The sequence below is a fragment of the Nothoprocta perdicaria genome, unplaced genomic scaffold (assembly GCF_003342845.1).
Source record: "Nothoprocta perdicaria isolate Ctin4 unplaced genomic scaffold, notPer1 scaffold_14, whole genome shotgun sequence".
NCBI classification, from domain to species: Eukaryota; Metazoa; Chordata; class Aves; order Tinamiformes; family Tinamidae; genus Nothoprocta; species Nothoprocta perdicaria.
The window spans coordinates 2,480,491-2,504,986 of record NW_020454538.1 but is presented as its reverse complement, the minus strand read 5'-3'; the positions used below and the strand labels follow the sequence as shown (position 1 = coordinate 2,504,986).

General features: G+C 41.6%; 2 protein-coding genes across 6 annotated transcripts; both read left to right on the top strand.

Moving 5' to 3' along the window:
* The first annotated feature begins 4,007 nt into the window (after positions 1-4,007).
* TMEM129 (transmembrane protein 129) lies at positions 4,008-11,540 on the top strand. Its single transcript, XM_026034181.1, has 4 exons — positions 4,008-4,212; positions 4,319-4,793; positions 7,442-7,601; positions 9,274-11,540. The coding sequence occupies exons 1-4, from the start codon at positions 4,008-4,010 to the stop codon at positions 9,520-9,522; spliced, it is 1,089 nt and encodes a 362-aa protein (XP_025889966.1). The 3' UTR covers positions 9,523-11,540.
* Positions 11,541-13,893: 2,353 nt separating this feature from the next.
* LOC112943052 (histone RNA hairpin-binding protein-like) lies at positions 13,894-23,845 on the top strand. Of its 5 annotated transcripts, none has more exons than XR_003248517.1 (12): positions 13,894-14,012; positions 14,673-14,718; positions 15,643-15,747; positions 16,478-16,609; positions 17,231-17,380; positions 18,191-18,328; positions 18,902-19,018; positions 19,487-19,591; positions 19,976-20,086; positions 20,449-20,547; positions 21,269-21,455; positions 22,328-23,845. XR_003248517.1 is itself a non-coding variant. In XM_026034149.1 (10 exons), exons 2-10 carry the CDS (start codon positions 14,702-14,704, stop codon positions 20,537-20,539), a joined length of 981 nt encoding a protein of 326 aa, XP_025889934.1. In that variant the 5' UTR covers positions 13,894-14,012; positions 14,673-14,701; the 3' UTR covers positions 20,540-20,548. The 5 variants fall into 5 exon arrangements, 3 of the variants coding, with proteins under 3 accessions (XP_025889934.1, XP_025889933.1, XP_025889936.1); XR_003248516.1 differs by having other exon boundaries at positions 20,434-20,547; XM_026034149.1 differs by lacking the exons at positions 21,269-21,455; positions 22,328-23,845 and having other exon boundaries at positions 20,434-20,548.
* Positions 23,846-24,496: the final 651 nt, after the last annotated feature.

Below are 24,496 nucleotides of genomic sequence, written 5' to 3'. Positions count from 1 at the left end.
GTTTAAAACAGGCTCAATAATGCCTGTTTTATAGGTATCATTGGTACAAAAATTGGAAAAAACTTGTAAAAGCAATGTTTAAGGAATATGTATTTTTATTAGATTAGACATACTGGTAGAAACAGATCATCCTATATGGTCTTCTAAACTTTTATGTATGTCTGATGTGGCAAATTTGGAACTAAAGTTTGCATCACATATCTAAGATTAGGGAAGAAAAATGAGAGGAGGAATACTTTCTTTAACTTCTTTTCCTCCTTAAAGTATTCCACACAAACTAACAGTTTGCAGAACTTAAATTAGTCTTCCTTTTTATTCTCTTTATAGTCCTCTCTGCAGCCTTTTAGAAATCAGTAGTTGCCTCATCAGGTATTTGAGTGAGGGAGAGGTTGAACAGAAAGACAAAAAAGGCAAAAAGCACCAGATGACAAAAAGCATATAGCAAGGATTAGACATTGCCACTGCCCATTAAGAATGATTCCCCATAAGTGCATAATTATCAGTGAAACTTACATAGCCATTTCTTTCAGAATCATCAGCTAGAGAAGATGATCATTTAGAAAAGGTGATCTGGTCAAGAATGTCATCAAATGCTTTGAGAGCAAACACCTGACAAAGAGCTTGTTTTCCTCATCCCTCAACAAGCCCAGGTCAAGTCAAAATCCATCTGAAGATGGTGATTAAAGTCATCCTTCAGAAAGGCAACAGGAACATTCACGCTTGAAGTTTACTGTCCATGTATTTAAATTCAAGTCTCTGCACACATTCTAGTACTTCACATTAATCCTTATGCAGATATTGGCTTCAATATTTGCTGCACTCTCTACTGAACTCAGCTCCTTTGTCTGCAAGGCAGACAACAGCAGAACAGGGTTTCTCACTATCAGCAGTGAAACACAAACAATAGCTAAAGCAGCAATAACAAGAAGGCTATCGCTGTATTTGTTATTTCTTTATTTCTGAGTCAGACTTTATTCCAAGTTGTCTTATACCTAAAATTATATATATATAAAGACCTCTAGAACTTGAAATACTTGAAGCTTCACTGATTCTCTTTATTCTTCCAAGCTAAAACAAAGAAAACTAATCAAGAGCTGAGTCTTCAAAACCCTCTAGTTATTTAACGTAGCTAGCTTAAAAACAAAGTCTAAGATGAAGTAAAGTTGACAGTACCTTCCAACACAAGCTCATAGAGCCTCCTTTGCTCATTGAAGGCTTCAGATTTATTACATCAAACTGTTTATGAACCACTGCTAGATCAGATTAAATACCTAGCATACCAACAGGATGTACACACACATTCACCTACAGTTTTAGGTATTAGAAACAAACTTCATTTTGTGGGATTAAATCACTAAAGGGGATTATTTAAAATATTTGTCCATAAAAGTATCTGTATTTTATTTTCACGACCTCATTAGCTAGCAGCTAATGGGAAATAAGGTAAAAGAAAAGCTTTGAACAACAACCACCACCACCTTAGTTTAAGTGGTCCAACATAGGTCATTTTCCCACTATTAGTCTTTGCTAATACCGATCCCAAAATGAAACCACTTCACATTTTAAAGGAATACTCATTTAAGCACAAGTATCAATCTTTAACTCGATATTTAAGCATCAACATAAATGCAACGATATCGGGTAATTAGACCTCAGATATCCACTATTTTTAATATTAGGCTTTGCATAAGACTTGAAAAAGATGCTAGACTCCTTTGATCAGGACTTCACTACTGCTACTTACGGTCTTATAACTTTTCAACAGCACTACCTAAAACATCCCTGGATTCTCAAATGCCTAAAAAAGTCACAGAACATGCAGGGCAGAGGCAGATTTTTTTTCTTTTTTTCTCCTCCCTACTTAATTAGCCTGTAAGATCCTCTAGCAGTTGAGCAGCAGAGCACCAGTCTCCAGTGCGGTGTGCCTGCCTGGCGTTCCAGGTTAAGGACAAGCGTTAGTACATTCATAAACACTCAAATGACTGGAGATTCACGCAGCCATGAGGGTTTCCAGACAAACTGGCAGAGATGACACCTATATTCGTGGACCTGCTCCAGCCCAGAGCAAGCACTTCTGCTAACAGATTCCTTCAAGAGCGTTTGCCCCCGGCATAGCCGGGGAAGGAGCACCCTGGTCAGACCCTTCGTGGGGAGTGGGGACAGGCAGCGTGGGCAGCCAGGACAGGGAAGGGAGGCTGGGCGAGGAAGGGCGCGACGGGGCGGTGCCCACCATCCTGCACCACCTAGTACCCCGACCCCCCCGGGGCTCCTCCAACCCCGCCCCCCCCCGGCCTAGCGGGGTGTCCCTGGGACACCGTCACCTCCCCCACCCCCGCACCGCGGGGGGTCCCCAAACCCTTCAAGAGCTTCCCCGCCCCCGCCTCGAGCTCATAGAGCCCCCCAAGCCACCCCCTCAACCTCAGAGGGGCATCAACAGCCTAAGGCCGTAACAATCCGCCGACATCCATAACGCCCCCCCCCCAGCCCCACAGGAGCCCCACTCCCCCCCCGCCGTGCTCCAAGCGGGGCAGGTAGCCCCACACATCCCCTTCTCCCGGGCCTCATAGAGGGGAACCCCTCAGCTCCCCACTACTCACAGAACCTCCCCCACATCATCCCCACAGCGACGCTCCCAGCCCAAAGCTCTTGGGGGCTCCTCCGCAGGAGCCCCACACATCCCTGCGGGGCGGCCCGCCCTCCAGGACTTCCCTCCCCGCGACAACCGCCACAGCCCGTACCTGCCGACAGGCCGCGGGTCCGGCCGTACGCTCCGCTGCGGCACCGCACAGGCGCCACTACTGCAACCGCCGCCGCAAGATTTCAAATTTCAACGGCCGCCTCAGGCGGCCAATGAGAAAGCGGCGACCGGAACGGTTTGGCCAATGAAGAAAGCGTCTTGGCGAGGGGGCGGGATCGGCCGCTGCCCCCTCGCCAATCAGCCCCCGCGGAAGGGCGAAGCGCGGGGGGTGGCAGGAGGAGAAGGGCGGGCCGCGCCATGGCGCGGGGAAGAGCTGGGCCGCGGCGGCCATCGTGTCATTGCCTAAAGCGAGCCGCAGCCTTGCGCTGCCCCGTGGTAAAACGGCAGAAAAGACATTTGCCGTCTTGCTATATGCCTGTATAAATAATAATTCTATGTCATAGCCCAGTCTAGAGGTCAAAGGGGTTCTCAACAGAATGGAATCATTGGGAGCAGCAATGAAATGGTGGCCGAACCTTATAAAGCTGGTAACAGAGTCGTGAAATGCGGAGCACACCACCCCCGTGCTCTTACTGGCGCAACCGCCTCGCGCAATTGGCCACCAAACCAGCCTTAAGGCCTCATCCTCATCAGTAGCGTGAGATTTCACACCGCAGGCGCAGCAGTTCCTGTTTGCTCCGGGCATGGCCTGGTGTTTTCTCAGAGTCCTCCACAGTGGTTTAATTCGCGCCCCCCCTCCCTTTTCTTCCTCCTCCTCATGGTTAATTATTGGCGGAGAAAGGATCTGAGAGAAACACTGATGGTTACAGCTATTGTTTTTGTTTCTTTGTTGCTTACGGCTCTTATTTGTGTTTCTTTAGCGTCCAGAGACCACTTTTGTTGTGTTCAGGAGCACGCACATCTCAAAAGCTCTCCATCACAGACACCTTAAGTCTCCCTCCTGATCCTTCTGTGAGGCAAAACACGGCACAAAATACCCCGGAAACCCAAAGAGAAGCTTTATCGGCGCCCAGGGGGGGCCCGCCTGCTTCGTACTGACGTTTCTTGCCCTCTCCCCTCCAAAAAATCGCTTTTTTAGGCGCAAACGCCGAATCTGCAGCTTCCGGTCGGCGCCGCGGGGGGGCGGGGGCGGGGAAATGCGCATGCGCAGCGCAACGGCCGTGGGCGGGCGGGAACTACCACTCCCAGGAGGCCGCGCGCGCTGCAATGCGCATGCGCAGCGCCACAGCCGTGGGCGGGCGGGAACTACCGCTCCCAGGAGGCCGCGCGGCGGCGGCGCGGGCCGGGCCGGGTGCGGCTGTGGCGCAGCATGGAGAGCCCGGCCGTCACCTTCACGCTGGCCTACGTGGTGTTCGCCGTGTGCTTCGTGTTCCCGCCCGACGAGGTGCGCTCGGCTGGGCTCACCGTGCAGAGCCTGCTGGGCGCCTGGCTGGGCAGCGAGGACGCGGCCTTCGTGCAGTACCACGTGCGGCGCAGCACGGGCACCATGCTGGCGCACTCCCTGCTGCCCCTCGGTGAGGCCCGCGGGCCCCGGCCCCGCACGGGGTCGCGGGAAGCGAGCGTGTTTTTGTGCGAGCTTGTTCTGTGAAAGTACATCTCTTTTTATTCATTTATTCGCAGGGTATTACCTTGGAATGTGCTTCGCCGCCCCAGAAAAGCATCTCTGTTATTTTTACCTGGCTCCCAAAGGATGGAAAACCTTCTTTTTTCTCGCCGTTCTCCTCCCGGCGGTCACCAGCGCCCTGGCGTATTACTGGTCGCGGAAGGGCTGGAATAATCACCCGCTCGCTCGGACGCTGGCCGTGCACGCCCTCCCTCAGTCGGGTTGGAGGGCAGTGGCCTCCTCCATCAATATGGAATTCAGAAGAATTGATAAATTCGCCACCGGAGCGCCAGGAGCCCGAGTGATTGTTACAGACACGTGGGTGATTAAAGTGACCACCTACTGTTTGCATGTTGCCCAGCAGCAGGACATTCACTTGACCGTGACAGACTCCAGGCAGCACGAGCTCTCGCCAGACTCCAACGTGCCCGTGCAGTTCCTCACCATCCGAGTTGCCAGTATTAACCCCTATGTGAAGGCCTTCAATATTCGGTAAAACAAAATATGCTCCACCGTTATGCTCTATGTGTGCTATTGAATAACGTTAATGGAGTGCTTCTTGGCAGATGTGGAGAACTCTAGGGTTTTGTCCTCTAGTGTTCCTAGGGATTGAGATGGAGGTTGGAGAAGTAGGTGGAAAAACTTGGGTGAAAGCCGGAGAACAGAAGCCGGAGAACAGAAAAGAAACGGAGTATCTTTCGTCTCCCAATTTTTGAGGGAAAAGAAATAGTGATTGCTCATCCATGACTTGCTTTTCTTCCCTCCTATGTAAGACTCATAATTGAGTCAATTAGCCTCTAATTGAAAGAGCCCTCACTGAATTATAAACTATTGCACTTCAAGTGAAACAAGGAAGTAATTTAAGGTCACCTTTGATTTGTGTGTCCTCGGAGTTGTAAATAATGGAAAACGTCATGGGGTTTGTTAATGCTTGTTTTCTAAGGGCCTGTGCTGTTTGTTGTTTTAAATGATGGGCAAAATTGGACACTTTGTACATTTGACCTGACATTTGTAACAGTCAGGTCTACTTTAAGCTAATAATTCATAACAATTTGAGTTTTGTTCTGATCTGAGATCAGGATCATGGAGTCTTACAGCTTTTGAGGGAAAAGCAAGAGCTCATGTAAGAATTAAATTCTCTTAACAGATGACAGGAACATGCATTTAGAGGTAGGTAAAAGTACAGTGATTACTAGACTGAACAGAGGAGTTTTGGCAAGCATGAGAAAGTGAATGAGATGATTGTGTTAGATCCAGGTGAGCTGAGCCCAGAATGAGGGTTAAGGTAAGCATGACAGAAAAAAGGAAGAGATTTATATAGAATTGTAAAAGTGGTGACCAAAGAACTAAGAGTTTCTGTGAGTGCTTCAGTACCAGAGTGATAAAACTGCATCCAGCTGATTCTGAGAAAATCAAGACTTCTTTAAAACAGTTGCTTTGAGGGAGGAGAGGAGGAGGTTTTTCTTTTTTGGTGACACAAAGCAGTAGCAAGAATAGCATTTGAAAGTTCTTATAGTAAGACATCTCAGAAATAAATCTCTACTAGAACACAGGTTTTATTAAAAATCCAGAAGAACAAAATTCCCTTTCTAAGAGTACAGAATCATTGATTACTATAATTGGATACAGTTGAGTCTTTATGAAAGACAAACGCCGTTGTGGACACAGCACATTCCTCTCCGTTTTCAGTGTGAATTTTTCCCCTTTGCATCCCCTGGATGCAAAGGTCTTTGTTGTTTGCAGAGGTAGTATCTATTAGCAAACAGTATTACCCTGTAGTGCTTAAAACGGTGGAGAGCACCTGGAGCTGCAGCTGAAGCAGTGCTGCATTGTACCCTATGTGTTCCTCAGTGAACTGAGTTGGAGGTAGGAAGAATGAGGAATTTCACGGCAATGTTCCCAGGGTTACTTCATGAAAGCTCTTTAATGACTGAAAACATGGAGTTTGGGAGTCCAGAATCTGCAGTTTGGATTCATTTCATTAATTTCATTCATTCAGATTCAGTTTCATTGAAAAATGTTCAGTAGCAAGAGTGTCTCATTGCAGGTTTGTAAAAGGTCTCGTGTGCCCCAGGTAGTCTGTGGGCCTCATTTTAGAGACATTTACTGTAGCAGAAGTGACATAGTATGAAAAATGCCATAAGTCAAATTTTAGGTCTCATCCAGGAGCTGTTTGGAGCTGCTGTAAAATTTATTTTTTTATGTATAACTGTGTCATAAAAAATAGAGAAATTTGATACCATTTAACATCTTTATCTACACATGTACCATATAGTTTATATGATATAATAACTAGTCTTTGTCCTCAGCAGCTTATAAACTGGAATTTAAATACAGTATAAGCAACTAAACCTAAACAAGGGGGGACAGAGAATGCAGTGTTTTACAGTTTCTGCATGATTTATGTACCCGTATTGCTTTTGTTCAAAATAATTGTTTTACAAGCACAGCTTTATTTTCATGTGAAGTTTTTCCTGATCTCTGGTATGTCCTGTTGACAGTTTGACCCAGCTATAAAGGAAGGGCTGGGCATTAATCCTGAATTTAAATATTTATATCTGTAGGTTGAGGCAGGAGGACAACACGTTTTGTTGTTGTCTGAGTTAAATCTGTCCTGGCCCAGAATGCCAGTCTTAAAGCTCTGCTTGTTCCCTTTCATAAGTATTTAAGGATTACGTTTTGAAAAAGAGCTCATGGTTTGGGGTGTCAGAATCTGGAAGTCCCATGTGTGACACTCAGAAGTGTGTATGTGACTGTTTGAATTGGTGGGAGCCTGGTACTCCAGAGCTGGGAGGAACTGGATAAGTGCTTTAAGTTGAGCATGCTAAAATAAATCCAGTTTTGAACATCTGTCTCCATATGTGCCCACCAGAAAAATTAAAACTAGAATAAAGGTATTTCCTTTTTTAATTTCATCTGTGAGAAAACAGAATAAAATTTATGTAAATTTATTTTATTGCTTAACCTTCCCTCCCCTTGCCACACCGCCAAAAAAAACCCTTTTGATTTATTCTGACCAATTTGCATCACCCTCGTCAGCTTTTCCAGCCACTCACTTTCCTGATATTAACCTCTTCAATATACTGAAAAAGGTATTTGAATGGATAACCAAGGTAACCTTTTGTCCATCTCCTCTTCAGGTTGAACTCCACAGAGTATGGGGAGCTCCGTGAAAAGCTCCGTGCTCCAATCACTAATGCAGCCAACGTTGTGATCCATCAAAGCCTCAGTGATTTATTTCTAGAAACTTTTACATCTCTGGTGGAAATTAATCAGACATACCCTGCTCCAAGCAATCAGGTGAGACTTTTTCCTCCATTGAAGACTGTAATAATTCTGTAATAATTATTTTAAATATAAGTGAGCCTGCGATTACTGTGTCTCATGACTGCTTATGACTTACTTTCCATTTCAGTAAACACGTAATAAGTAAAATTTTGACATCTTCTGTGCCTTCTGCTAGAAAATTAACTATATTATGAGCATTGAATATTTGAGAAATACTGTAATGGAAAATGTTCCTATAATAGTTTCTATAAACCTTTTACCCAAGACATTTGGAAATGATAAAGACACATTTCCAGAAAGTTTATGGGGAGATAGAGTCACAGTTCTTGTGCAGTTTGCTCCAGTCCAGCTTGTTTTTCTAGAAAGCCAGGTTTTGTTGGATCTTTTCCTGTAATAGATTAGTGACTTTTAATTGGGATTTGCTTTAATTGTAAATAAGGATATGGAATATCTCCTTCAGTAATGTTCAGATACTTGGTGATTATAATATTTGTGTTACATTAAGAATTGTGATTAGAGCACTGTTAAATACATTGAACTAACTCTGGTTACCTTATGGTGTGGCTGTTGCAAATGCTCCAGCTGATGGAGTGAGTACTTCATATCACAGGCAGCTTGTATGGTGTTCTCACTGTCATATCTTAGAGAGTTGCTTTCTTGCAAAGGCTTTTAATTTCTGACACATTTAAGTATAAACTTGGTACTAAGTTTTAGACTGATAGCAAGTGGTAAATAAACACAAAACTATGACATGGAGATTAAAAATACAACATGAGATCTTCCCCTCTTCTGAAGCTCCATTAGCTTAAAAAGTTTCAATATTGGAGCTTTGTCTACCTAAATCCTATGATAGGCCTCTGTTTCACAAGCTAAGAGGAGAGATGGCTTCTGAAAGAATGAATCCCTTCCGTGACGAAGGTGACTGTTTGGCTGAGCAGACCCTTGAGTTGACAAAGGAAGAGATAGTGGGGAAATGGGACCTACAGACCATGCAACAGAGCTACTTTCTATGACCTTGGTGCTGTCTTAAATGAATAATATTACTTTACGTAGCTATCTACTAGTAAACATTTAAGGGGAATAAATGAAAAATGCTAAAACACTTTTACAAGGTAAATGATGTGTGAGTATGTCCATTTTATGAGTGTAAAAATAGATATTGTTAGGTTCCTTTCTCAGAGCTTTCAGGTGTCCTTGCGTGTTCTGTATATTGGGTCTTGAACTTTGTATAAAGTTACTGGAGAGCTTTGACTGCACAACCCATAGTATATGTGAATTCCTGTTTATTAATTAGCAAAATAGTTTCCTTATATGCAAATACAAGTTCATATGACACAATTAACTGTGTGGAAATAACTCTTGTTTAGCTTGTCCTGGCTGCTGTGTTCTGGAAGCAGATCCAGAGAGATATGGGAAGTTTGCTTGTTTCAGTCATTTATTTAATGTCTCAGCAGTTATGAATGTTCTTTGTTTAAAGAGTTCCTTTGTTCTCATTTGTTAGCGTGTATTAGAGTCATGTAAAAATGTGTTTGATATCTTTTGGTGGGGCAGTTCTGCCTTGAGGCTCTGTCCAGCTCAGGTTCCTGCTATGCCTATGTGGAGGTAATTTTCTAAGAGCCTTTGAAAAGCAATAAAAGAAGCAGTCTGTGCAGTTCATATTTATGACATCTTTCTCCTCCTCCAGGAACTGGAGCCGTGCATAGGGTGCATGCAGACAAATGCAAATATCAAGCTCATCAAGAACTGCCAAGAGCCAAATGAAGGAGAGTGCCAGCAGTGCTACTGTCGTCCTATGTGGTGCCTCACCTGCATGGGCAAATGGTTTGCCAGCCGGCAGGACCAGCAGCACCCGGAGACCTGGCTCTCAAGTCAAGTGCCTTGTCCAACTTGCCGAGCCAAATTTTGCATTTTAGATGTTTGCATAATACGGTGAACAATATTTTGATACGTTTTAACTTTTAAATGTATTTTGAGTGGGCTTGGCTGAAAGGTCTGTTAGCTTTGTTTCTTGCGGTTCACATTCTATATGGGTGCAAACTCCAGAGCTTTCTTTGACAACCTTGAAAACAGGAGCCCATCTTCCTTTCATTTCCTTTTCACTTTTACCTTTATTCTTTATTCTTGTTTTTTGTTCTCCAGATACATAACTTCTGAGACTTTTTTCGCTCTTTCTCAAAGAAATTTTTCTTTTTTATGTCTTGGATGGAATAAGGGTACCCATTGATGGTTTAGGTACTATTTTCTGTTTTTTTTAAGTTTTAACATTGATATTTTGATCCTTTAGTAAAGGGCTAACTGAAAAAAATGCTGTGATTAGATTTTATTGATGCTGTTATTCATTGATCCATCAGTAATGCTCATGTTCATCTTTCCAAGTGTTCACCAAACCAGTATAGCAGATAGGTTTCTCTGCTTGTCCCGTTCTATTAGAAAGGGGACAGGTTACAACAGCCTAAGGACTTTAATCCCTAAAGATGTACAGCTTGTGCAGAGAACTTGTATTTCATTAATCTGCCTCTATCTTGTTCTTTAAAGGATGTATTTATTTCAAACTACAGAAGAATTCAGAAATATACTGTGTTTACCTATGCTGCTAATGCTGCGCATAGGATCTGTATAGTTAAATGTTCCTGGAAGGTTCATTGCCTGGGGTTTCAGTGCTCTTCGGGTAATGTTTTGTTTGTTTGTTTTTTAATTTATTTGAAGGAAGTGCAGCAAATGTTTGAACTGTTTAAAAATTCAGAAAGAATGCTCAGCTATTTCAAAGCCTGTAAGATTTTCCAAGTAGGTAATTAGTAAGTTACCAGTACAGATGGCATGCCAGTGAATAATTGCAAAAGTCTTAATTACCAGGATATCCATGGCTGCTTTGAGGAGAAATAGGAAACAGAACATTAAAGGTGGCACGAGCACTGGAAGCGCAACTGTGAAATGTTTCACTGAGGTCTCAGCCTAGCTGTAGGTTACATGGTGAGAATACCAAACTGCACTTAGGACCAGACAAACCAGGATATGGTTACCTGTGTTGGCTGCAAGTCGCATTTTGGGTATAACTCAAATATAGATTTGGCAGCATCATATAAGAACTGACTCATAATTTATATATTCTGGGTATATATTATTTTCTAATATACACTTAAAAGGCCGTCTGGGTTAAGGACACTGATCAGTTGAGTATATCTTAGTTGTTTCATATACAATTTCTACTATGCAATTGTCTGTCCTACCTATTAATCAGGATGTTTCTTCCTGCTTTTCCTTTTGGATTACTACTGCTTGTTTTGGAGTGAAGACACTTAGACTGGCAGTATGGATTTGTCTCTTTCCTACATACATCTTAAATGATGTTCATTTGCATAGGACAAAACTGAAGCTTTGATTTTCAGACCAAACTGTGGACAAGTCTGAATAATTAAATAAAATTCAGGGCACAGATCCGTGACTGAATTTAAGATTTTTTTCAGTACTTTTGTGGTAAAGTTATTGGTAATTTTGAAATGCAGTCTCTACAGTATTTTTATTATTATTATTTTTAATCTGTGGTAGATTCTATCTGGGCCAGGTGGTGTCATCTGATATTTACCTCCTCACTATACAGTAGCCTTTACAAATACAGTTTTTGTGCTCTTTCTGCAATTTACATCAAGTGGCACAAATACAAGGAATAGGATCCTTGAAATAGTTGTAGAAGGATGGGTAGGATTATGGACCTGTGGCTCTGCAATTGACAGGCATTCAATGCCTACATGTTTCCTACATGTTTCCTAAATTCCTGCATTTAATGCTAAGGTGCTTGAAGCTTAAATTGTAAAGACCTCGAGAACCTTATAGAGACATGTAGTTGCAGATGTTTTTTATACAAGAAAAGTGGGTTAATTGCAGTATCTTATGTATTAAGAGCTTTAGTCTCACAATTGCTTGTGCGTTCATGTTCTTTAAATATTTTTTTCTTTAAACTAACTGGTTCATTCCATTGGAACTTTCATTCACCTTAGTTCTTTTGCCAACACAACAGCATAAGAAAGTATTATTCATAAACGTATAATACTTTTGCATCTCTTCATGGTAGTGCTCTGTCCACAGAAGTGCCTCTTAGAAGACTTAGTAATAAATACCAAAATAAAAGGATGATTTGTATTTATAATGGTGCCTGGCTTATATTCCTACAACAAGCATTTTCTCAAGTTCAGATTCTTAGTGTGGTCCGCCTCTAAGCTGCTTAAGCTTTTTAAAGGCTGTGTTACAGAACCAATTTCTTAAAAATCCATATTTTTAACACCTCTAAGGAGCTGTCCTTAGAGATGACAGGAGAAACCATGACTTCTAACTGCATAGGAAATCTGATATCTTACATGTGGTGCATAGTACACCAAATACAAAATTGATATTAAAAGAGGTGCTTGTCTTTATGATAACTTCAAGCCATCATTCCCAAAAGACAGTCTGGCTCTTTCTAGGGAAGGTTGCAGCTTGCAGGGAAAGTAGATATATTGTCTCCCAAGTGATCAAGATATGTTTCATGAACATAGTGTTTAGAATATTTACAGTTTAAGAGAAAATGATAAAAGTAACGTTGTGGGATAGTATGTTTCCTAAACAAATAACAATTTCATGAACTATTAGTAATTTAAAGCTTTTCTTTTTCCAAATGTGTGTATGCTTTTCCACATCACTGACTTGTAGATAAGCAATGTTAGTAAACTGAGGTGTATTATGTTCACAGAATGTTAATTTAATTTTGATGATGTTACCATAAGACAATCTATTTATGGATGCACAGTGTCAGTATATATACCCTATACATATGTTTACATATATAGCTGAATTTTCCATATGCACTTCAGCTTCATATGGGCCATAGCAAAAGGTATCATTGCCACTGTTATTTCAGGAATTGCAGCATTCACCAAAATGGTGATTTCGCCAAGCATAATCTGTTGGTCCATGAAGGGCATTTTAACCAAGCAGGATGTATTTAGAGTCTTAGCATACCTTTGCTATGAATGGGGCTCGTTAATAATGAGGTTTGCCATAATCTGAAACCAGGAAACCTGGTGGTTTGAGATGGCTTCAGCACGAGAGGGTTTGTTGCGTCGAAGCTCTGCAGGCAGCAGGTCTGTGCGGTTCCGCTTGGACCAGACCCGAGCGATTCGGCATAGACTCTTAAGTTCTGAGTGCCACTTCCTAAGAGAGACTTGTGTGTGTGTGTGTGTGTGTGTATATATATATAAAAATATACACACACATATGTATATACATATGTGTGTACATATATACACACACATATGTAATATATGTATGTGTATGTATATTTAAAATCAACTTTTTTCTTTTTATTTATATATATAAAAGCTATTTAAGGAGCAGTGAGTATTAATGCTCTGACAAACATTATGAGAAACTTTCTTCCAAAGATACCCTGCGGAGTTTATTTGTGTAGAGCATTTTTTACCCAAATAATTATCTATTTTAAAACTGATTTTTATTTGGAGAGCCTTTAAGCAGAGGGCTTAACGAACACATATAGTTCCTTTTAAAGCTGTGTGAATAAAAGCACAATTGATTGCACGGGAGGCTTTTGGTTTTCATTTTTAATTTTTACTGTGACAACAGTCTAGGGGGGTGGAAATCAGACCCAAGAAACCAAAGGGACGCTCCAATGAAGGAAGTCATGAATAATCTACGCGTATAACTCAAAAATTATAAATAAAAAAACATAATATTAATAATAATAAAAATAATAAATGAAATACATAAATAAAAAGGCGCCGTCCGGGGTGCGCTGCTGCCCTGCGCGCACCCCACCCGCACCACGTGCCCTTGTGCGCATGCGCGCGGCGCCTGCGCAGCTCGCGGCCGGCAGGGGTCCCGCGCCTGCGCGCTGCCTCCCGCGGGGGGTGGGCAGCCATGTTGGGCGGGCGGCGCCGCCCGTCGCGGCCATGTTGCGGGGCCCGCCGCGGGGCGGCCGGCGCTGCGCAGGTCGGGGCTGCGGGAGGGAGGGAGGCGGGGAAGGGCCGCGGAGGGGGGTCCGCGTTGCTCCCACAGGGCGGGCGGCTGCGGGGGCGGGGCGCGGAGACTGCCCTCTGCTCCCGGACGCCTGGGCCCCCTGCCCGGGGGGGAGGGGCTGGGGTCCTGCCGGGGCAGAAACGCTGCTGAGCTGAAAAGCGCCGGTTTTGGTGCTCATCCGCTCCGGGGGTGGTGGCTGCGCGGCCGCTGCGGGCTTTGCTCTAGAAGCCGGGGATTAGTAAAAGCTGAAGGTGTGCTATTTAATCTCCTGACATATATAAATTATATGTCAAGTATAAATTAAGGAACTGCCAAGGAGGAGGAAGCCAAGGGCAATGTAGCCAACTCCTGATTGCGAAGTAATCCTGCTGCCCCTGTGTTTGCACCGCGCTGTCGCCTTCCCCATAGCCGTCCCCGGTAAGGAATTTACCGTCTGAAAGTGTTCGTGCTTGAGCATTAACCCCGCTGCTGTGCCCTTAGACACGAGATATCCTGCGTGGTGACCCTGCCCTGCGTTCGCCTTGTGTAAACGTTGAGTGCTGCGGGTATGTGACCCGCTGCCCTGCAGGCTGGGTGCTGAACGTGTGTCGGGGCTGTAGGGCCCTCAGTCCCCCCAACCCCTTCAGGATCCCAAACAGAGGAAGGGTGTTTTTGTTGTTAACTAAAAATTAACGGATTATAGTTCAGCTGCCTTGATTGCATTAATTGGGCACCTTTCTTGGCGATTGAGTTGGCCAATCCCTCTACTAAACTAGTGTTCCTTGAGTAGGCTGTAATCTGATGCAGATCATCTATCTGTAAGCCAAACGAATCAGCATTTTGTAATGACAAAGGACAGTATATAAGTTGTCATGTTTGTTTTGACTGACTTGCAAGTGAAAATTACTGTTTTGTGGTTCTACACAGCCTCCACACTGCTGCTTTCCAGAGCAGAAATGGGGAAACTGGAATGGTTCAGATTCTTTAGTGTTTGATGAGGATCTGTCTAGACATTTAGATGATGAAGTGGGATGGTGAGGAATAAACGTGAAGTTTGTTTGAATCTTTGCTGTATTGTGAAGTGGCTCCTTTCTTTAGGAATCCAAGAAAACTTTGGATATGATCAAATGAACTTCTTACAATGGTATGGAATACAGAATTAGTGCATGATATCCTCATTACATGAGGGTAGACCGTACAGTTTGGGTAACTAAAATTTACATAAATAAATTAGCAAGTGTTCTGCCTGAAAGGGAGTACCTGTGTTATATACTGGGACAGCAGGTAGAAACCCTTTGCCGCTGAAATCTTTATTAGAAAATGTCCCTGGGGAAAAAAATATATTGGTAACTTTTCTGCTTTGTGGGTATATGTTTATCTGTGTGCAAAGTGTGATACTTGTTTCCTCGGTCAATATACTCATTCCATTCAATATGAGTGGTGCTCTATGTTTTTGCTTAATGTAATATCATTGAAATTGCCTTTTGGGAAGATGTGACATGTTAGTGATTTCAGATGAAATACTAGCTTTGCTCACTTGACAGGATGCTTTTATTTCATATAGTGTCTTAGCTGTCCTTTGCAATGTGCTTTGCTCATCACTGGCTGCAGTGTTTAGACTGCTTTTTGGTTTGTTTGTTTTTCTGGGTAATTTCAAGTATTGTGCTCTGTGGTAGAATTGAGGTATTGGGAGAAAAAAAAGCTTCATAAGTGGAGAGCAGTATGTGTGTTGTTTGAGCTGGCAATATTTTTAGAGGCTATCAGCTCTGTGGCTCTGATATGAATTTCACTGCACGATCGCTTTCTTTTCCTGCAAAGTAGAACTGATTGTTACCTTACGTCATTGCCAAAGGTGACTGAAGCTCAGATTTCTTTAATTTAAAAAAAAAAAAAAAAGTTTGTCTGTGCAGTGAAATGGAACAGGAGCACTCCCATGGCCAGCTGTGGATAATGGCAGCTTGCTAGACTGCACTAGCTTTCTTCTTTGTAAAACTGCATGATAATATTGAAGTTTCAAAGTTAACTTGTGAACAACAAATCTTCAGGTAGAGATCTAATTATTTTCCAGCTCTCCAATATCAGAATACTCTAAGCCTCTTTCAAGTTGCTCGGACTGGGAAAGTAGAATCGAAGAAGGCAAAACCATGAGGACATCAAATAAAAAAATGACCAAGTGAGTATTATGTAATTATTAAACAGGTACTTTGATTTTATTAACAGCTGTCTGATGACTTCCAGCTGCTTTACATACATTAATGAAGATTTGAAACACCTTGGGCAAGAGGGAGCTATCCTAAATCTTGGCCTCTCTCTCTTGTCACTGTTCCTCACTGTTAAATTGTCTGAACTGTTTCATTTCATCCCTGAAGGAAACTTGAAGGAGAGAAAGCACAGAGACTTTTTATGTTATCTTAAAAGTTGTTTGTGCAGTCACTGATTGCATATTCATTACAGCTTTGCATAAGACAAATTGGAGAATGAAAGGAAGAGTGAAAAGCAACATTCAGACCTAGAGAGAGAAACGGCTATAGGATCCTTCAAGCTAATCTTCTGTGTTATCCATCTCTGTGTTGTTTGTGTTGAGTTTTGTCTTGTGTAGTTCTGTTCGCCTTTTTTTAAAAAATATTAGATTGTTACACATATGCAGAAGTCTACCATTTTGTTACAGAATGATCCATGAACCTCTAGTTAAGCAGCTGTACTACTGATATCCTTAGATACATGATAACTTGGAACAAACCGGAGCAATTAGATGAACTTGGAAAGTCTGATCAGTTCTAGTGGCGCATTTGATTAGCGTTACCATCACCTCTGTGAACGGGTCCCTACCATCTATCAGAGCATGTGTGTACATAACTTACTGTGACACTACTAACTTGATGCTAACTGTTTTTCATTTAAAGTTCCGTGTCAAACGATTCCCCTAATCCAGTGGAAAGGGAAACCGATGAGGTGGTCCTAAGGAGAAGGCAAAAACAGATTAATTTTGGAAAGAACACGCTTGCCTATGACAGATACATTAAAGAAGTTCCCAAGTAAGTTGTATGGTGTGTTGCAAGTTTCCATGTAAATCCTTATTTGTTCTTGACATAAGTGTGGGATCAGCCTATGGCTTAGTCACGTTAAATAAGTAAAACTTGAATACTTTTGTTTAAAAAAAAAAAAAAGAGGGGAGGGGAAGGGAATACTCTTCTTCACTGAAGCAGCTTTAAAGCTCAATGCTTTAAGTACTTTAAGTACTGTCGTTGTTGGTAGTAAGCTTGTTTTAAATAAATTCTACCTTGGTTGGTTCCCTGTTAAATTTTTGGTAAGTATGTGCTACTAGACTAATATGAAGTTAATTCATGTTGGCAAGTGATTGTTTTGAATGAGGATTGACTCAACCAGCACCTACTCCAGTATGGTATGGCTGTAAGCACAGGATTATTTGGTACCGCAGATACGGTTTTAGTGAATCTCCAGCTATTGTTAGTTGTGGCTCATGTGTTTCCCTTTCTGACAACTAAGATAGGTATACTCTAGAACATTAAACTTTTAACAGAGGAGTATTTTCTTTTTATTAGCCCACTGATGCTTGCTTAATCTGATAGACTGAGGATTCTTCTGAAGAAAGAAAATTATGTACTAAAATGTACCTTGTTTTTTAATAAAAACAGGAATCAACGAATACCAGGAGTCCACCCTAGAACTCCCAACAAATTTAAGAAGTACAGCCGTAGATCCTGGGACCAGCAGATCAGGCTGTGGAAGATAGCACTGCACGCCTGGGATCCTCCTCAAGAAGAAAGCTGGGATCTGCAGCCAGTGTGTGTATGGGTGAATTAGTTAATGATGCTCTGTTGCTTCACAGCACGGCTCTGTATTTCCACTACAACATTCCTTACTGGGAGCAAAACAGGGAATTGGACTCAGGTCCAGAAAAGAGAGTCACATTCAGTCGTTTCTGGTGTCACATTTTCCCCTTCCCGTTCTGTTAGCCTTCAGAATTTTCTTAATGTTTAGTATAAATTCACTCCCTGTAAGGTACTTCAGGGAGGAGAGCATGTGGCCTCTCTGCAGTGGTACGTTCCATTCCCTGTGTGTTTGCACTGGCCAATTCAAGAGAAAATTATTTTTCTGAGAAGGGACAGCAATAAATATAAACTTGTTGAATACTGATTCTTGGTCTTCATAATCTTTCCATCTTCCCAATAGTTAAGACAGTAGATACTTATTTCTGATTGCAGTAGAACCACCCTGCTCCTTTAATAATTACCTGTTGAGTTTAAGAGTTTAAGATTGGAAGGATTTTACATCTTCTCCAGAAGATAGTGGCAGTTGTATTCATGTTGGAAAGACTTCTGATTTTCAAAAAAAAAAAAAGCTTTTCAGGTTTATGTAACAGGGTGAGCTTCAATAACTGACACCTAATACTTAACAGAATTGGGAGGAGAAGACTGAATGGAATTTCTGGGACAGTAACTGTATTGTGTCACTAGCTGTAGTTGTGTTGTCCTCTGTAGTGGAGGTTGTAATCATTTGTGCCACCTGTGTACTAATTGCTGCAGATTAGCTCTCTTCTGATGGGAGTGATAAGCTAGGTAGATAGCATTTAATATTTTTTTCTCCATTTTTAGTAATACAGAACCTTCGAGTAGTTCCCAAGAACAGGTCTACAGAGATCAGGATGACTCTGACTGTCTGGTATTTGATGAAAAGCAGAAGAGAAATGATTGTGAAGACCAATGTAGAGAGACAGATTATACACCAGAAAGGTATGAAATTGAGTTTTGTAATTGATTGAGATAATTCAATGCACATATTTAATGAGGGAGCAGTTCTTTCCCCATTTAGCACTTCTGCTACTGAACATAATCCATCTCTGGTACAAAGCACCAAATGTGCAAAAGTACCAGCATTACAGATCTGAATTATTAATAGTAGAAAAAGGAAATGTTCTTCCAGCTTGTCTCTCTTTGTAGTGTGGTAGCGAGGTGTCTTTAACCGAAGTTGGCAAATGCTGAAAATAGGCTCTCTCTCCCTTGGAAGCAAGACTGTTGATCCTAAGTTAAGGGGCTGTGGTTGTGGGGCTGGAAGTGTCTCTGCTTCCGAGCTCGATGGAGTTTCACTGGCAGTTATGACTTACCTGAGTTTTCAGAGTAGTCAAATGTTTTCAAAACTTGAGTGTTTTCAGAGTTGCACCTTTTGCTCTAACTTGTGTGCCCTGCTTTAGGGGAAAAGTTCCTCTTGTGTTGTATGTGTCCTTATTTTACAGAACTGTAATAGGAATTTAAACACAGATGAGGGAAGAAAATTTTGTGTTTAACATCCTTGTATTATTTTTGCAGCCTCTGTTCTCCCGACTCCTCTCCAGTATGGAAACGCAGAAAACGGAACAGTCCTAACTCCTCTACAGGCATAAAAGGCAAAAACCATTTTGTGCATATGTGCCACACGCTGGAAGGGTATGTAAAGATTCTGTATATGGGAGACCACGTTTTGAATGGACTTTGGAATGTTACAGGGACTTATCACTTCTCCAGTTCCTCTATTGGTTAGTGATTTTAGTCTGAATATATTTACATCCTGATGAGGAAAGGAAACTATGCCAGAATAACTGCAGTGATGAATGCTTACAAAGATGAAGAAAATCTCCTTTTTTATAACTACAACGTAAAAAGTAATCCTTAAATGGGAAATGACAGACTAACTATGTTGAAGAGGCACAGGTTAATTGTATATATAGTGCTGTCAAAATTGTGAAGCGAAAAATGTTTTCTGGGAGGATTAGTAGCCTGTTGTTAAGAACTTTAGCAAAAATATATAGGTGTGAATTTTTTTCCTGCCCTTTCTCCGTAGCTCTCATCTCCCCAGAAGAGTTAATGAGGAACAAAAAGATTAGTAATTTTAAACCTTTTTTTCTTCCTGTCTAGTCTTACAGAATCAGGAGACCAGGAAGCTTTTTCAAGGTGTTCCGAGTGGGGAACCTCATGTGAAAATGATGAAATAATGACAATACAGCATGATATAGAAGTAAGGTAAATACTGTGGTGGTAATCTATGTAATGCTTGTGTTGTGAAGCTTCCCTTGGCCTATTTTAACCTTCCTGTTTTTTTTTTTTGTACTGTTTTCCTTTTCCCCAGTGCTTCCTGCAGCATTTGGTTGGTTTGGTTGTTTTTGAGACTAGTCTGAGGAACAGTATGGCTCCCTTCTGCTCTTCCCTGCAGCTTCTGCTTTTAGCTAATCCTGCAAGATGCTGTGCTGCTTTCACTTTTTCTTATCTTAGGGAAGGCTGTTGCCAGTGACTGTTAATGCCTCCTGCTTGCTAAGCCTTAGCACCTGAAAACTTCTTGTCTTTGTTTCCTCAGAGATAAAGCTGTTTTGTAGCTGACTACAGAGGTGGTTATTTGTTTTTGTGCAGTGACCAGGTTCCAGCCAGTTGTTCTTCAGGATGGAATGATCAAGAACAGAAAAAATCCAGCCTTTTGCAGGATAGCAGAACATGCAGAGACTCAGACTGCAGGCTAGAGAGGTATAAAACCCTGCATATTAGGACTTTTTTTGATAGAAATGTGTCATTTTATTACTGTATTTCAAGACCAGGTTTTATTAGGTGTGTATCTCTCTCTCTACTGCTTTTATTAGGAGTGTTTTTGCCAGTGTTTGCTGTGGGATAAAGTTTTGTCTTCAATGTTCTGTCATTGCGAACTATAGGCAGTCTTATAAAATAGAGTTACAAGATACTATTTAACACAGACTGTTTTTATATAAAAAGGTTTATCGTAACAAATCAACTACTTGGTGAATGGAAACAGAGATACAAAAGGAGTGTGTGTGTGTGTGTGTGTGTGTGTGTATATATATATTTTCCATTTGTAGGCTTAAACTTTGCAGCAATTTATTGGAAGGACATCAATCAGAATACCTTGAGAGGGAATGGGAAAATGGAGGTGTTGAAGAGGAGATAATAAGGAAAAAAATATAAATTGCAAGGTTAGTTCATAATGTGTATTCACCTTGTCTGTTCTGTTACAATAGTCCATCAACACAATCTAATTCTTAATATTCAATTCATGCAGATCAGAGCTTCTCTTATGATCAATATTTTTTCTCATCTTTTTGCCTTTAATGTATTACATCTTTTAATTAGGCACTACTACTTAGTAAAATTGGAATGTTTATCTGTTCAACCAGCAAGCATAATATTTGCATTTTATAATGCTTTGTTTTTTTAAGCTGTTTCAGGAGCATCTTTTCTGCCTTTAGTGTTTTGTATGAAGTCATAATTATGCATTTGCAATAATACTCAAACATTATTTTGGGGATAGTAAACTTTGAGATTCATTTGATCCATTATTAAGATAGATAGTATTTTGAGTCAAATATCCATTATTGACAAAGGTAATCTTTCATGTGATTCAATTAGATCTTTGGTGATCTAATGCAGAGTCTGAAATATTGTGAGTATGTTGTATTTTTTTTTCCACAGTCATCTTAGAATAATAAAGCCAAATAAAAATTTGGCACAGAACTAGTATAGATAAGTATTGTCAAGTGGTAGTAGAAATGAAAGATAGGACTCTACTAAAAATTTGTGTTAATAGCAGTTTTTCTGTTAGCTTTATTGATACCCTTTTAAACGGAATTCTTTACTACTATAAGACAATATGAGTTATCATTTCTAAAGTGCTAATTCAGTATTTTAAATATCCAGCCTTTGTATATAGAAGTATCAAAGAAGAGGGACTTTCTCCTGTGACACAATGATTTGAAGGCTAGGGATATATTCTGGGATCAACAGATCAAGCCTTGGAAGACTGGTGCAGTCTCAACTTCTGCATGGAAAGAGGAAGAGACTGACAATCAGCGTATATGTCATCAACACAAGGTGAATTGTGCAGGTAAGAGGAACATGCTTCTACATCACAGTTCAGAGAGAATTTCTAGTCTTTTGGGCAGTCAGTAGGTTTGTTCTATGTAAGGTCTGAATAAGGGGTGTATGTACTTGGTGGGTGCAGTCACTTGTTCTAACTGGAAAACTATCTCTGTGACAAGTTGAGTGTAGAGAGTGAATTTAACTTCTCTGTGGAGTGAAGCATCCATTTCTGGGCATGTGAAGATCAGTATATAGAGGGAGGGTGGCAGTTTCTGTGTCTGTTTTCAGAGATGACTAACTCTCAAGTGGCAGGAGCTTTTTGACTTGGAGGAAACTGTTGCTTGAAAACTAGCTTGTGGGTTATGTGATAGAAAAGCCTTGACCTGTTTATTAAACAAAAAAAAAATTGATTTCCTAGGAAAAAGGAATGTGGCTATTACATTCAGAATGATGAGATGTTTACCATTTGATTTTTCTTGAAAGAGGTTTGGGAAAACCTTAATGCTTAAACACTTGTGATATGATAGAATTTCTTAATTGCAATTGAGAGAAAATATATTTTGTGCACTCGTAAAGGTGTTTAGATAAAGATGATGTGAGGAGTTGGGAAGGCTCAAGTAGTTCACTGTGACACATATCTACCCAGGATCAGTTATGTAATGTTTCTCTAATTGTTTCTGTGGAAAGTAATGTTTTCTAAATGATCCTTATATCCCTTCCTGAAGTAGAGATAATATGGTTTGTCTTTTATACTGTGCTGTAAGCTCACCACATGCAGTGCTCTCTTCCATTCACTACCATAACACAGTAGTTTGAGACAGTAATGTGGTGGTGAGGGTGGCTGTTTAATGTTTAAATCTATCATATTTATAAAAGGTTGTTATGTCTCTCTTCTAGGTTTCTCTAGAGCTTTAAGGATAGATAGACTTCTGTAAGCTTTGCCTCGAATGTAAAACTTGAGGTTCATTAAGCCTGGGCTAAGGATGTTCCCTAAAGCTTTTGTGAGAATGTTTCTGCTTTATGAGTTGGCAGATGCTGTGTATGTTGTGTTGTTAAAGGCCACTTCAGTTTTTTGGATCCTGCTGTTGCCATTTGGAGATGATGCTACTTACAGTGCACTAATGTTATGCTGGTAAATGGGTGCAATACTGAGAGTGAAGGATGTCAGCTCTTAATCCACTGAGATGAGCCATTTTTTCCTTGTCCTGGACCAGATTTCTAAGTCTGACTTAAAGAACTGCTTCAGAAGAATGTAGGTGACTGCACCCTTCCCTGCAACTGTTGAAGACAAACTACTAGTTTTGGATGGGGTGTTGATCCACTTGGTTTATTTTACATTCTAGTATAATGTATATTAAGCTAACATGTGCCTAATCCTAGTGAGACCAAGAGAAAAGGAAAGGTTTATCAAAATTGCCCTCTGAGGGGATGCGTAGCTTGAGCAGCAGTACGGCTTGAATGTTTGAACTTTACTTCTGTGCCTGTTACAGGCTCACTGGGGAACTACGCTGCTGCTGAAAATTGGGGAGGATGAATTCAGTGGCAGCTGTTTGCTACAGAAATAGAGGAAAGCAGCAGTATTTGCAGGCTTGCAGGTAGCTGCTCTTGGGTTTGGAGTGTCCTGGCTAAGGGCTGCTCTGGTCACCCTTGTTTTATCTTTCTAGCATTGTGCTCAGAGCGAGTACTGTGGCTACAGTGGAGTTTAGACCAGATTCATATATTAAGAGAAAGTTTTATAGTCTTTTTAGTACATTCTGTATTGAGGCACAAGTGTCTGTTAGCAGCGGGGTTCTCACTGCAGTAATTCAGCTTTGCAGCACTACTCCCAGTGTCTCATAAACCATAACCTAACCTTGTATTGCTCAGACCTCTGCCAAGAGAGTCTTGAACCTGGCCTGGATTTCTAGACATGTTGTAAATACTTCAAAACATGCAGGAAACGCTGTGTAAAAGCCTGGGCAGCCTGTGGGACCTTGTGTTCCCCAAGGGCTGCTGTACACGCAGAAATGCGTGACTGCTGTTCACCACCACAGATCTGGCCTTTCCCAGGGTCTGCTGCTTTAACAGAATTATGCTAGGCCTCATTAGAGCTGCCTGTCGGTAGAATGTCATTTTTGCTCTGTATTCTGCTACACAAAGAGAGGCGGAGGGCAGCTCCTCTGTCTGAAAAGCAAGCCAGTTACAGCAGGGTGAGGAGAGGTGCAGGCCCATGGGTGCCATCCAGTCCTGCCCAGACATGGACTGCACTGATGTCCTAGCACAGCAGTGGCTCCCTCGTGTGTCTCTGCTTCAGAGCATGGAATTTGTGCATACAGGGAACAGATCCGTACAGCACATTTTACGTAATATATAGAGCCTTGTTGCAGTGTGCGTGTTTCCATGTGTCATGTGATCTTTGTAAATAAAGAATTCTTTTAAATCTTTGGCATATTGTCTTTATGCAAAAGAACTAACCTTTTAAAAACTCATCCAGAAGGTACTGGCATACAAATGTTTTTATTTCTAGTAGTACTGTTAGTCTAAGAGCTTTTCTCTTGAAGGGAGTCTGCAGTAGCGGCTGGACACAAACCTGGCTCTTAGTTACTGTCCTGCACCACTCTGTGTTACAACAGTTCTGCTGAGAAGCTGAATTTAACCTGCAAATAGCAGGGTTAAGGTAACTGTGCTGTGTGCCCTCCAGTCTGGGTCCATCCTCTCTTAAGGCCTTGCATGAATTCAGATAAATGGTCTCTAAATTATCTTAATTCAGTGCAAGGCTTTAGGGAAGTTGGACATGTAGAGGTGCTGAACCTCTACTGAACTTCCAGATGCCTGTTTTCTGTAATAGCATCTGGGCAAGGATCAGTGCTTGAATGTGCAACATTCCTGCACAAGCACAAATGTTTATGCAGGTGCTGTGCAGGAGCTGTGTAAGCTGGTGCAGTTACAGCAAAGCCAGGCAGGGGAGGAGAAAGGTAAACAGCTCTGTCTATGTTCCTCAGCTCAAGGTTTGTTGAGTGCAGAGCCAGCCCCATCTAAGGCACCCTAAAAACATCCTAAAACAATCCTCACAGAGGAGAAAAGCAC

Coding starts and splice junctions, on each gene's coding strand:
- TMEM129 (XM_026034181.1), top strand. CDS start 4,008: ATGGAGAGCCCGGCCGTCACCTTCACGCTGGCCTACGTGGTGTTCGCC. Junction 4,213..4,318: donor GCACTCCCTGCTGCCCCTCG/GTGAGGCCCGCG, acceptor ATTTATTCGCAG/GGTATTACCTTGGAATGTGC. Junction 4,794..7,441: donor GTGAAGGCCTTCAATATTCG/GTAAAACAAAAT, acceptor TCTCCTCTTCAG/GTTGAACTCCACAGAGTATG.
- LOC112943052 (XM_026034148.1), top strand. Junction 16,610..17,230: donor TACATTAAAGAAGTTCCCAA/GTAAGTTGTATG, acceptor TAATAAAAACAG/GAATCAACGAATACCAGGAG. Junction 19,592..19,975: donor CAGCATGATATAGAAGTAAG/GTAAATACTGTG, acceptor GTTTTTGTGCAG/TGACCAGGTTCCAGCCAGTT.